Source organism: Cynocephalus volans, chromosome 5, assembly GCF_027409185.1.
Source record: "Cynocephalus volans isolate mCynVol1 chromosome 5, mCynVol1.pri, whole genome shotgun sequence".
NCBI classification, from domain to species: domain Eukaryota; kingdom Metazoa; phylum Chordata; class Mammalia; order Dermoptera; family Cynocephalidae; genus Cynocephalus; species Cynocephalus volans.
This window is the reverse complement of record NC_084464.1, coordinates 110,222,861-110,235,701: the sequence shown is the minus strand read 5'-3', so window position 1 is coordinate 110,235,701 and position 12,841 is coordinate 110,222,861. Positions and strand designations below refer to the sequence as shown.

The following is a 12,841-nucleotide window of genomic DNA, read 5'->3' as shown; positions in this document are numbered from 1 at the left end:
TTTATTGATGGGGTATATTACCCTAAAAATGTGGGGACCATTGATTGGGCTCTCCTAAAAAGGTGGTTGAGCATTTATTCTCTCTGAGATTGTAAATATCACTGTCTTTAGAACTTCATTGAACATATAGTCTCTGGAGTGCTCAGGATCACTTTGATTTTTTATTCATGTATGGTTAACAAAGAAATGGCAAATATTATGTGCAGCTTGATGGCTCCTTTGGAGGAGGGGGGAATTTGCATATATACTTGCCCAGCATGGACACACGTTTATACACAGAGTCCAAATGGGCCACCATAATTGTCTTCAATGCAGATTTAAGTGCATCAGAGTGGACACACCTGTCCATCTATCCCTACCAGGAGGTCTTCTTGAGAGCAAGCCCTGGCAGTTGAGGTTTTTGGCTCTTTTGCCTCTTTTGCTTCCTATGTTGGGAAGAATCAGGCCCTTTTTAGCTTTCCAAGTCCAGGAGTGCACAGCGAGGCATCCCAGCACAGAGGGGCAGCGCTGGCCTGATGCCGAGGGCTTTGTGGTCTCTGTTTGCACAGTCTGCCTCTACATCAACAAGCAAGCCAACGCGGGGCCCTACCTGGAGAGGAGGAAGGTGCAGCAGCTCCCTGAGCACTTTGGGCCTGAGAGGCCATCAGCAGTCCTGCAGCAGGCCGTCCAAGCGTGCATCGACTGTGCCCACCAGCAGAAGCTGGTCTTTTCCCTGGTCAAGCAGGGCTACGGTGGCGAGATGGTGTCAGGTAAGGCCCTGGGGCGGACAGGTATGTGCATATGAGGAGGGCTGTGGGTGTCTTTCTGAAGAGGAAAGTGGCTGTACACAGGCTTGGGGATAGGGGTGGCCAGGGTCTATTCTCTATCAGCCACTCGATGGTTCCTGTCCTGGCTTCTGTCTGGCAGCCAGATTCTCCATCCTGGACTGCCCTCTGAGGTTGAAGGCCTTGTTCTTTTCCTTGCTGAATAGCAGGGCTCAACACACAGACCTGGTGCTAGGAGAAAGTTCCTCCTGCATTTGGTTCCCACCTTACCTGACCAGGTTCTTTAGGCCCCCGTCCCTCAGCTGGGAGAGCTGACCCTGCCTCCCCATTTCCTGCTCAGACCTCCTTCTGCAGCCTCAAGGGCCTTGGCGCTGGGAGGCGGTTCTGAGCTGCTGGCAGCAGCGCCAGAGTGGACAGACCTTGCCAAGTTTCCCTTGGCTGAGGGAGTTCCCAGGAAGGCTGGAGCTGAGCACTGTGCCTTCAGAGTCGAGAATGCCACAGCACTGAGCCGACTCCTCCTGCCGCCACCTTGAGGTCGCTCAGTGGAGAGAGGTGGCTTTTCATGTTGCAGACCATGAAAGGGAGGCTCAGCAAGGCGACACAACAGCACCAGGTGGCTTAGGGGGGAGGTGACACAGGAGAAATAGTAAGACCCCCCCCCCTCTCCACTTAGAACCTGATCCTGAGGGCCCTGCTTACAAGCATTCTCATGTCACTACGGGGAAGAAGACGGTAATGTGGGTGGTGGCGCCAAACTGCCCCTGACTGGAGGAAGCTGCCTGGGCCTTGGGCTGCTGTCCCAAGGCTTGGGGGTACAGCAGAGCCCCATAACCCATTCCCAGCACACTTGCTGGGGCACTCTGCCTTAGCCACACCCTCCCGATGGTACATTTTATGATCGAACGAATTCCATCCCCTCCAAGAGGAGAAATTTCCCCATTTCTGGGAATGTATGCACATTGATTTATGGAACAGGCCAGAGGCCCCCTCTGCTGTAGTTTCCACATCACCTCACCTTTTAAGGTATTGGGGGCAAGCAGCAGTGCGCACACTAAGAGGGGATTTCCAGAGTGACCAGGACAATCCCTTCGTGAGCATTTCAGCAGCTCTTTGGCTGGTTCTCTCAGAGTCACCTGGAGTATTCAAAATGTCAGGCAAGTGACACTTAAAGGCGCATGAGCTGGAAAAACTGCCCCAAGCCCTCTCCTCAGTTTCTTCATCTGTAACATGGGATAATAGTCTTCAGTTCACTGTCCTCACAGGACCGTCAGGAGGTCTAAATGAGGTGGCGAGTACAAAAGGTCTTGAACTAGAAAGAGCTACACAGAAGAAATGGAATTCTAGTGAAAATGAGTGTCTTCTTTTGAGCTCTACAATCAGAACTAGCATGGTAGTCCCTGCTGTCTGCCACTCTGTGGGACACAGAATGTAAAGAAACAGTTTGCCCTCCAGATGCTGCTCCTGAGTGGCGGAGGCCCTGGTGGGAACAGAATGTCCTGTCTGGGGTCTCGTGCATCCCTCATGTGGAGCTGGTGTGCAAGTCCTGGGGCAAGAGCGACTGTGAGGAGAGATACGGAAAGCAACATGCTCAGGGCTGAGAGAAGCTGGTGCTGCTTCTAAATTCTGATAACCTTATGGCGATTGAGCTTAATCTAGCATCACAGTGGAGAGACCATTTTCCTTTTATAAAGACTCTTCCCCTGAAGGCTCCCCCAGAGGCATCCCCTGAACTCTGTAGAGGTGGGTTAGACTTGGAGACATTTGTTTGAATTCAGGTTTATTCTGACTGTCCAGTAGCAATGAGTACATCCAGTGCCCAAATCTTGGTTTCTAAATATCACTTTTCAATAAAAAGACCCAGGGCTATTGGAGAAATGGCTGCCTCTAGGGCTGAGGCAGGGAAAACACAAGATGGGCCTGAAGCATACTAAAGTGTCAGAAACCAAAGAGGTGCTAAAAGAAAAAAAAAATGAGAGTATGTCATAGGGACACATGAGTCAACTTGAAAGAGCTCCCATAGTGTTGGATAGTGCCCTGTACAAAATAAATATATTAGACTGTACTGATAATAATAAATGACTGAATAAATAAACTGCAAGAAAGTGACAACTCTTCCTTATAGGATTCCAAATGAGATGTAGAATCTCCCCTCTCCAGGAGGTGGAGCTTAATCCCCCCACCACCTTGAGGGTGGGTGGGACTTAGTTACTTGTTTCCAAGGGATAGAACACAGACAGTGCAGAGGAGGAAGATGGCACACATGGGGCCACATGGTAAAGGTTAACAGCCCAGTGATGCCACGTGGATATCGTGTACCCCCAATCTGATGAGATGGGAGGGGCGCTTCACCTGTGAGGTCTTCCTCCCAAACAACCCACGACCCCAGTCTGATCATAAGAAAACATCAGACAAACCCAAACTGAGGGACATTTTACAAAATGCCTAAAGAGTATTCTTCAAAACTGTCAAGATCAAGAAAAACAAGGAATGAATTAATTGATTTGGGAGGTAGGGTCCAGGGGGTTGATAGTTGGCCTCAATCCAACCCAACCTGTTACCACGTTCTTGACTCCACCACAGGAAAGAATTCAAGAGCAGAGTCACAGGAGACAGTGAGAACAGGTTTAACAATGAATAAGAGAGACAGATTTCACAGAGAGGGTGCGGCATAGCTCCAGAGACTGAGCAGGGCCCCTACCAAGTTTGACACAAAAGCAAGAAATACATACTTAAAAGTTCAGTACAGAGTGCAGGCTGGCTCAAGAGAATGAGCAGCTGCTTGCTGAAAGTTTGATACAAAAAGAAAGAAATACACTCTCCATAGGCAGAGTGTGGGCTAGCTCCCGGAGAGTGAGCAATAGCCCTGCTTTCTGCTGGGATTCAGCTTTTATAGTTTTGCTATCTAATGACTATTCTATTAAAGGGGTGGTTCCCAGTTATGTAACATTAGTCTTGCACATGCTCGGTTGGTCTCTTTCTGGAGCACATTCATTGGTCAAATTCTATCACATGCACCAGGCATATTCAAGAATGTTCTGTGCTCTCTGGCATCTCTAGTGGAAGGTCATTCAGCTACCAGGGTTATATAATCCTTCTCTACTGAGCATGCCCAGCCTCTAGATTTGCATAAGCCAGCCCCTTGCGGTCTCATTTTCCCCGTTGGTGTTGAAAATAGGTCTAACTGGTAACAGTAATTTTCCTTTAGGGGAGGATGCAGAGGAGGGGTCTGAGACCTTGGGGAGTGGCTTGAAACCCAGAGGTGTGTACTGTAACCTGAGCCCAGGGAAACTGAGCACCTCCTATATCAGAATGAGAAGCTGTCACAGACCAAGGAGACAAAGGACACATGACAGCTAAAGGCCATGTGGTACCCTGGGTGGGAAACAGGACATTAGTGCAAAAGCAGGTGAAATCCAAACAAAGCCCACTGAAAAACAAAACAAAATGAACAAACACAAAGCTCTTCCCCAGAGCTGATTGGCTTACAGTCTCTCCACTGCCTGGCTCTGAGATTCTGTCTCTGTGGTTTTCCAGTCTCAGCTTCCTTTGACGGAAAACAGCACCTGCGGAGTGTGCCCGTGGTGAACAGTGTTGGGTACGTCCTCCGCTTCCTTGCCAAGCTGTGCCGAAGCCTCCTGTGTGACGACCTTTTCAGCCACCAGCCCTTCCCCAGGTGCTCCAGCGCCTCTGAGAAAGCCCAGGAGAAGGAGGAAGTGAGGATGGAGTCAGGTAGGCTGCGTCCTGCTTCCTCCCGTCCTGAGGGTGACAGGTGAGGTGGCTGCTGAGGGAGCTATGCTAGTTCCTGAGTTCTCCTCCGCAGGCCCATGGGCTGCCTGTCTGGGAGCCTGGGGAGCACTCAGGTCTGGCTGGGACCAAAAGCCACATGATCCCCACCCCAGGCTGCAGTGGGACACGGTCACTCCAGCTATTGAGAGCTGACATTATAGTTTTTAGGCCTATGTTATGAGAATTTAGACAATGAGACCACATCACAGTGATTTTCTTCACTCTGCTCTAATTGAAACTCTGGGCATTTATTTGTCATTGTTGAGTAGCTGGACTACAAAACTAAGGAAGTAAGAAATCCCAAAGAAGACAGGGCTGAAGAACGAGTGCTGCTGCTCCTCCCAGGGGTCAGATGCCTGCCCACGTGAACATAAGGTGCTGCAAGTGCCTGTGACTGCAGGAGTTTGACTGGGCCGTATGTCTAGTATGGCTTCCAGTGAGTGTTGGTATTTCTCCCAGGGGTCACTTTGCATCCTGTGATACTGCCAGCCCCAGAATAGCTTGGGATGGTAGAGTGGCCAGGGGGCAGGGCAGCAAGGCCACACGGGCAAACTTGCCACTGTTGTGAGGCACCCTCCCACAAGAAATGCACTTACACGCCACTCGTGCAGAAAAGGGCAGTTTATTCACTCCAGCTGGCCAGCGTCTGTCTCCCAAGGTGCAACCAAGGAAGAACGGCCTCGGGCTTTGGTCTTGTGGGGTTTTTAAAGACAAAAACTACATCCCGTTGGCGCACAGATTTGTCCAGGTGCACAGAGCAAGCTAGGGGGCTAGGTCACAGAGGCCGAGAATGAGCCGTTTGAGCAGTCAAGCACACAAGTTTTCATTGTGTATGTTCCCATGTGTGTATGGTTCCTGTTCCCATGTAATAATTCACTGTGTATGGCTCCTGTTTCTATGCAACGGTTTTTGTTTCTATAAGGTCAATGGTTTCTCATGCAGAAGGGGGGGGTAGTCTGCAGGTCAGACAGGGGGTAAGATGGAGTTACTTAGGTTAAGCAAGCAATTCTATAGAAGCAGATAGCATACGTTATGAGGGTGCGGGGAGCTCTATTTCACCACAGCGCTGTCTGCCCAAGGGGCCAGGTGCCAACACATGTGCCCCTTCTGTACTTAGCAGCGCCAAGTTATGGATTTGCAAAGAGTTGAGTGTGAATCCCACAGATGAGCAGAAATGTTGCCTTTTTTCTTTCTCTGAAAGCAGTGTGGTTGATACATGAAAAGCACATAGGCAGCAAAACTGGGATCGTTATATTATTCTGGAAACATTTGCTGAACCATCTTCTGCTCTGGTGAGACCCTGTCTTAGATGAGACAAATGCATGACCTTAGGAGAGTTTTTGAGAAACAGAGTGAATACTACAAATAATGAAAAGTGGGTACATCTGCATGTATGTGCTCACAGACAGATTAGAGCATTCAATGAAAGGATACTTATAATAACAGTGGCTACATTTCAAGACCAGGAGAACAGCAGGGCAGGATAAATTTAGATTCTTAGCATAGTTTTCCTTGGATGCTATCAAGAATCTTGCCTATAATTTTGCTTTAGTCTCTCTAAGACGTGGGAAACAGGAAGAAATCTGTCCTTTACAAAGGAAGCTACCTAATTAAATACGGTTGGTGTGAGGAGATGGTATTATATACTTCTATGATTTTCTTGTTGTCTTTATGCGTGTAAACTTGGAAGTCTTCTTATCTCTCTGGGCCTAAGTTTCTATGATAAATGAGAGGTTGGAGCTGCTGATATAGAATGTTCCTTCTGGTTCTGTCTATGAATCTGTCCTCTCCTGTAAACCTTAGTTCACTCAGAAACATATTCCTAAACTAAATGTATCTTCTAGTGAATCTTGCAATGAGAATAGCAGTGGTTTCACTTCTTAAACCTTTGAATTGTTGTTGCATTGAACAAACAGTGGGACATAATCATTCCCTGCTCAGGCGGCTTCAGGCCAGTTTTCAGTAGCAACAAAGGGGGGCATGGTTAGCTTCTCCCCCCAACCCCCAACCTTGTGTTTTTGCCTCCTCTCATCACTGGCTAATCTTGATTTTAGAATCCTTCATGGTGGAGTCGGGGGAGGAGGAAAGTCAGGAGGCAGGGGAGTTTTTACTTGACGAATCCTGCTGTGAGTTGGTATCAGGCTCCCTGGTTCTGGCAGGTGTTTCAAGCTGATTCTTCATCCTGTGGGCTCTTAGGTGGGTCCTTGAATGACCCTACCATCTCCCACCTTCTCTTCCCTTGACATGGACAAATGCAGCTCTGTTCTTGTTGGTCACTTCCACTTCCACAGTCCAAGGCCTCTGGGGGTAAATCTCTAGCTTCTTTCTGTTGAAGTCCCCTTGTGCCTCCAGACTGTCCTATAGTAAGGAAAGGATCTAAGATGATCCTGCTGCAGATCTCTCTTCTGATGGCCCACATCTGGTCCTTCAGAAACATTCACACATCCTCTGCCCAAACAAACTGTGAGTGTGCAGACTGGTCCCTGCGGGTAGCTCTCCTTTGTTCTGCCAGCCAACTGCAGTCTTTTAGATTTCCATGGGAATCAAACAGTATTTTGGAGCTTGTCTCCCAAGTCCCAGAGGACAGATGTCAAACTATCTACATGGTCACATTGAAACTACTGGGTATACTGGGTAGTTCTCTCCATAATTTGTCTTCTGGTCAACCCATTTTTCAGCCTCTACGATCTGGCTGGCTGGCTAGATGTGGCTGGTCATCTTCTGGTATAAAACTGGATTTTGCTATCTCTTTCTGAAAAACCTGGATGGGGGTCTCACTCTTCACTCTGGTAGGTGGTATCTGTTGTCTTGCAGCCTCAGCCAAAACGGAAACTAATATCATTTCATTTTAACATCTTATCCTACGAGCCTCCTTTCCGCTTTCCTTAAGTGATTATTCAGGAAACTCTTGCCTTAGTTTCTTCCCTAATTCTCTCCATTTCTGAGCTCACCAGGATGGATGAAGTTCCAGTTTTTTCCCTGAGGGTCATCTCTGGAGTAGTATAGCTGCCTCACTTCTTTTGACTGAGATGACAGCCTTCCTCAAAGCTGGTTATGTCCAGCCAAAAGCTGGCTTCCTTCCTAGTCAGCATGGGAGGCTTGGAAGTGATGGCGCCAGATGTCTCATGAGCCCTTCCCCAGCCTATGATTACTTTGATAAAACAAATTGCTGCAAATTAGCCCATCTAGTGGCAATGGCTGCTCATACCCTGGATGGGGCGGAGCTGAGTACCATGTGCCCCACCTGTCAGGAGCCTTGGGAGGGTGGAAGAGACAGTGCTGGCTCATGCTCTGAGCCATCCCTGGCCCCCACATGCCTTTCCTGCCAGTCTGCCATGAGCCCTAAGGTGACACCATGAGGGAATTTGCCTCTAGAGTAAGACATTGCCGCTTCAGGATTGCCTGACCAAAGTTCCTTTAAGGAGTAACACATCAAGTTATTGTTATGTTAGAGGATGAATTAGGTTATCATCCACTTTCTCTCCACTGTAACAGAAGGGCACATATGGGTGGCGATCTTCTTGATTTTAGGCTCTATACCCATCCACAGAACCACATCATTCCTAAACAAGATTGTAAGGTCTTGAGCTCCTCTGAACCAGGACAATGCCTGGTCCTGCTCTGCTCCAAGGTGGTTGAGTCCAAGCTGGAGTGTTCCAGTCTTGGTGCCACACACATGGAGGGCTTGTCAACACTCACTGGCACATTTTCAGAAGGCAGTCAATCAGATGACAAAAAGTGCAAAGCCATGACAATAAAGGAACTATTGAAGGAACTGGGATGTTTGTGGAAGAAAGAAAGGAAGATTTGGGGTAGACAGGATTTTCTGTTCCAGAATATGACAGCAGGTCATGTGGATTTGTTCTCTGGGGTCCTGAAGAGCAGAACTGAGACTAAGTAACTAGAAAGTAGACTTAATTAAATCTAAGATCTTGCCCCTCAAACTCTGGTCAGGGGCATTGTCATCTGAGAAAGGCAAAAGTTCAGCGTACCTCCCTGACCTTTTGAAGACACATTACATTTGAGAAGTGTGGATTTGAGAAACGTGGAACACTCTCCCAGGTCTAGAACTTGGCAATTAAATAACCGGGTGGAGCTCTCAGAAGATAGATCCCTCAGGAGTCAGGTGAAGTTGACACTGTAAGGAGCTTTGAAAAGTCAAAGCTGTTCAGAAGGAGAAGGGGCTGCTTGGGTGGTAGATGATAGTGACCTCCTCATTATTGGTGATAAATATTTGCATGTGTCCACTTGGTAGGGCCATTAAGGGGGATATTTGGCAACCCAGAGGAGTAGGAGCAAGATGTCCTCTGTGGTACCTCCTGGGCTGAGAGTCATGGGCTGGAGCAAGCAGGACAGACCTGGACAGCAGGAGGACAGGGTGCTCCAGGAGCCCCAGCAAGGGGCCTCCCAGAGGTGAAGTTGAAGACACCAAAACAAAGTGGCTGCCACTAGGAGCAAGAACTTTTTCCTCAGAGCAGAGGGAGAGCTCCTTCCAATCTCTTACTCACATGCTTGAAATATAAACTCTCTCCAAATGATCTTTTTCTTGTGGAAAAACAGGCTTCAGGCCTACCCAGCTGCCTGAATTCAGCCCGGAGGTGACAGTTCTTGGTTTGAGACCAGTAACTTCAGTCATTTCCCTCCAGTTCTATTAACTGATATCCACACATGGTTCTTGTTTGGGGAACGTGAGAGCAGCTCTCTGGGTGCTTTAGGAGAATGGCGGCAGAGAGATGGCTCTCATAACTTGGTGGTTGTGTCACAGTCATGAGATGGTCATGGGGAAAATGTTGCCTTCTCTTTGAGTGTTTTAAAAAAAGTCTCAAGTATGAATATGCTTTAGCTTGTGCTTCTCAAACATTAATGACTAGGAACCACCTGGGTATCTTGCTAAAATACAGATTGTGGTTCATTAGGGCTGGGGTGTGGCCTGAGATTCTGCATTTCGAACAGGCGTGATGTCGGTGCTGCCGGTCCACACTCTGAGTGATAAAGTGTGGGCTGGCAGAGCCCTGCTCATGCAGGGAAATTTATTTCAGGTTTTCAGTCTACCTGTGCTAAGATGGTTCCTCTCTTGTACAAGAGTTGCCACTGAAGATGGTCCTTGTCCAGGGCGGTGTCCCACGGGCTAGAGAAGAAGAGAGGGATGCGAGGGGGCAGAGTGGTAGGTCAACATGGCACATGTATAAATCCAGGTGAGAAAAAGGAGGGTTGTGAGCGTGCGGAGGAGGGTGAAAGGAAGGAATGGTGACAGACACAATTCTCAGTGTGGCCGTGTAACCACCTGCAGCAGGGTCTCTGGTGCCCTTTAAGCCTCCCCCAGCCCTGAGTAAATGCCCATCTGTTCTCCCCAGACCCTGGTTTCCATGTCCACAATGGCATTTAAAAATGCTGTATATTGTAGGACTCTGGGTCCAGATTTCATCTCCCTTGCTAGATGGGCCTGGGAGCAGGGCCATGCCGACACCAGCAGAGCATGAAACATAACAAGTTTGCAGTAAATATTTACTGACTTGTATTCTATACAACACGACAGAGCAAATTGCTCTCTTAGAGTAGGGGATCTTCTTTGGAAACCACAAATGTGATAGCTGAACTCTTCTGCAAGATCTAATTTAGTAGCTGGCTTCCTGCCTTTTGAAGGTTTAGCACGATGGGAACAAATTGTTTACTTTTTGTTAAGTAGCTTCTTTGATACACGGATGGTAGGGGGTGGGAGATGAGGAGGGACAGCCATGCTTGAGGCTTGCTGTTTTCTTCACTGGTTGGTGGTCTTTGAGCCAGGCACCAGAAAACGGCTGGAGTAACAGTCACTCACAGCATGTTCTGTTATGGTTGAACCTGTACACCTAGCATTGGGAAATCAAGTCTGCTTCCTTGTTCAATGACAAATTTGTCTAATATAATAGTGCTACGGAGAATCACTATATGGAGAATATCTATCTTTTCAAAAGATTGTTTCTTTCTAAAAGGAAGTGGGGTTTGTCAGTGGCTTGAGATCATTCTATAGTCCCATTCATTTAGTCAGATGGCAGACCTTTATTGAGCTCTTCCTGTTTGTCATGCAGTGAGGCACACAGTGACCAGGCCACTTGTTCAGAGTCTTACAGAAATGTGGCAGTGGGGAGGAAGTGGCGTGCAGGTCTTCTCATCCCGGGCCCTTTGCTGTGCCTCCCACGTCCTGCTGTCTGTAAGGCCCTATTACCTGGCACTGGCCGGGTGGGGTGTGCCTTCCTGTTTTCTAGCTCAGAAGGCTGGCTGCACAGAATGGATGTGCACGGTGGCTGGTGGTGCATGTGTGCCACTTCTAGCAAAGATACGAAAGAACAAAACAGACCTCAGCCCCTCTTTAGTAAAATTCAGAAGGAAACTGCACTCCAAATGGATCAATTCTCTTTTCTCCTTCTTAGCCCCAAGGGGTGTTTTACCCTTGTCCTGAGCCCATCATTCCAGCCACCAGGAGAACTCTCATCTCTATGAAACCCATGCTAAGTAGCCTACTTCACCAGACAGTAGGCATAATTTGACCTGGGATTTTAAATAATATATGAAATGATGGAGGAAAAATAAAGAAGTTAAGGAAGAGTTATTGATTAATGAATATAGAGCTTTACAAGATAAAAAGTTATGAAGAAGGATGATGGTGATGGTTGTGCAACGTTATGAATGTATTTAATGCCACTGAACTGTACACTTAAAAATGGCTAAGATGGTAAATGTTATGTTAAGTATAGTTTATCACAATAAAAAAGGAACTGTACCACCCCCCCCACCCCCCCACCCCCAGAAAAGAAAAGAAATGAGGGAAAGGGAAGTCATGCCACTCCAGGTTCCCCGGCCGCTGCTTGTCTTCCAGCACAGGCCACATGACTGGAATATTTCTCAGCTGTGCCTGTTCTGTAATACCCACGGGCCACATGCACAAAATGAACTGCCTGGTTCTCCAGCCGAGCATGGGAAAGGGGGTCACTTGGAAGGAGAATAAACTATCATTGGCAAGCTTAGGTCTTAAGAATCCTCACAGAAGGTTTTGATGGAAAGGTTAAAGAAGACTCTCCACAACTCTGAAGCAAATACAAAAGCCTTCCTCTATTTTCTGACACTTAAGCCTGGTAGAACCCAGCTGGAGCCCTTACAGCATGGAACAGGGAGGTTCTCCAGGATTTCCAGTCCTTGTTCTCCCAGCGTGCCAACAGAAGTTCATTTAGGAGGAGCTATTTATTTATTTATTTTTGTTATATCTTTCACTAAATTATGACATCTGTACATATTTTAAAACATTGAGCTAAAAGGGAAAAATATCATCTTTCTTTTTTTAAAAAAGGACCTCTAGAGAAAAGCCTGGGTTTTGTAGAATTTCAAATAGATTTTTACGATGTCCAGTAATTTATTGGAACTCTTTTGCATTGTAAGTTTAGATTCTCTTTCAGGTCCTGTAGATATTGAGGAAGTTATTTACTCAATAACTATCAGTTAAATGTATGAAAGAATGAGTGTCCCAAGTAAGTTGTTTTAATTGCCCAAGACACTTTAAATATGGGATAAATAGTATACTGTTGAATCATGTTGACTGCCTTGATAATATTTTAATAGAAAGTATCTATATTCAAATAAAACAGAAAGGAATTAAGATAATACTCTTTTTGTCTGAGATCACAAGTAAAATCATGTTAGTGAATTAAAACAGCAACTCCCAAGACTTGAGGAGCAGAATGGGGATGCTGATAAATCTCTAGCAGGCTTTCTGCTGGTTGGGAGAGCTCCTTTGCTGAGGGAGTGTGGGGGAGAAAAAGAGCCTGTTAAAAAAAGAGGCCAAATAGTCTCTTTCTTCCTGCAAGACTGACCTCAGGAATTCCCTGAACGACACCCCTATATCTTCCCCATGACCTCTCCTCAAATAAAAAATCTACGGGAAATCTCCCTTGTTTCGTGAGGCTAACTGTCCTTCATGTGACACCCTCATTCACTCCTCAATTTTCCGAGAGCTTTTCAAGCTGGCCAGATGACGCCGGGAACCCTGGCCTCTCTGCCAGTCGGTCTGGTCTGTGTCCATGCAGAAGGCCTTCTGTGTCTCTGGCAGGCCTGTCCAAAGAGTCTCCTGCCTCTGATGGAAGTGTAGATCCAGGGGATGGGCCAGGCATCTTAGTAGATCCAAGAAGATGGTAAGTAAGTTATCCACACCACTGTCTGCTGGCCACACATCAGAATGGGGGTGAAAATGGCCAACGATGCCAAGAGGAATTGAGGCAGCCTGAGAAACCAATAGGCTTCTAAGATGAACTTCAAAAACT

The 12,841-nt window shown here is 47.2% G+C and overlaps 1 protein-coding gene across 1 annotated transcript in view; it reads left to right on the top strand.

Moving 5' to 3' along the window:
• SCML4 (Scm polycomb group protein like 4) overlaps positions 1-12,841 on the top strand; it is a 61,796-nt gene that overhangs the window by 22,308 nt on the left and 26,647 nt on the right. The window contains exons 3-4 of the mRNA XM_063098186.1: positions 549-749; positions 4,299-4,493. Of these exons, the coding sequence (XP_062954256.1) occupies positions 549-749; positions 4,299-4,493 (396 nt within the window). The remainder of the gene's footprint in view (positions 1-548; positions 750-4,298; positions 4,494-12,841) is intronic.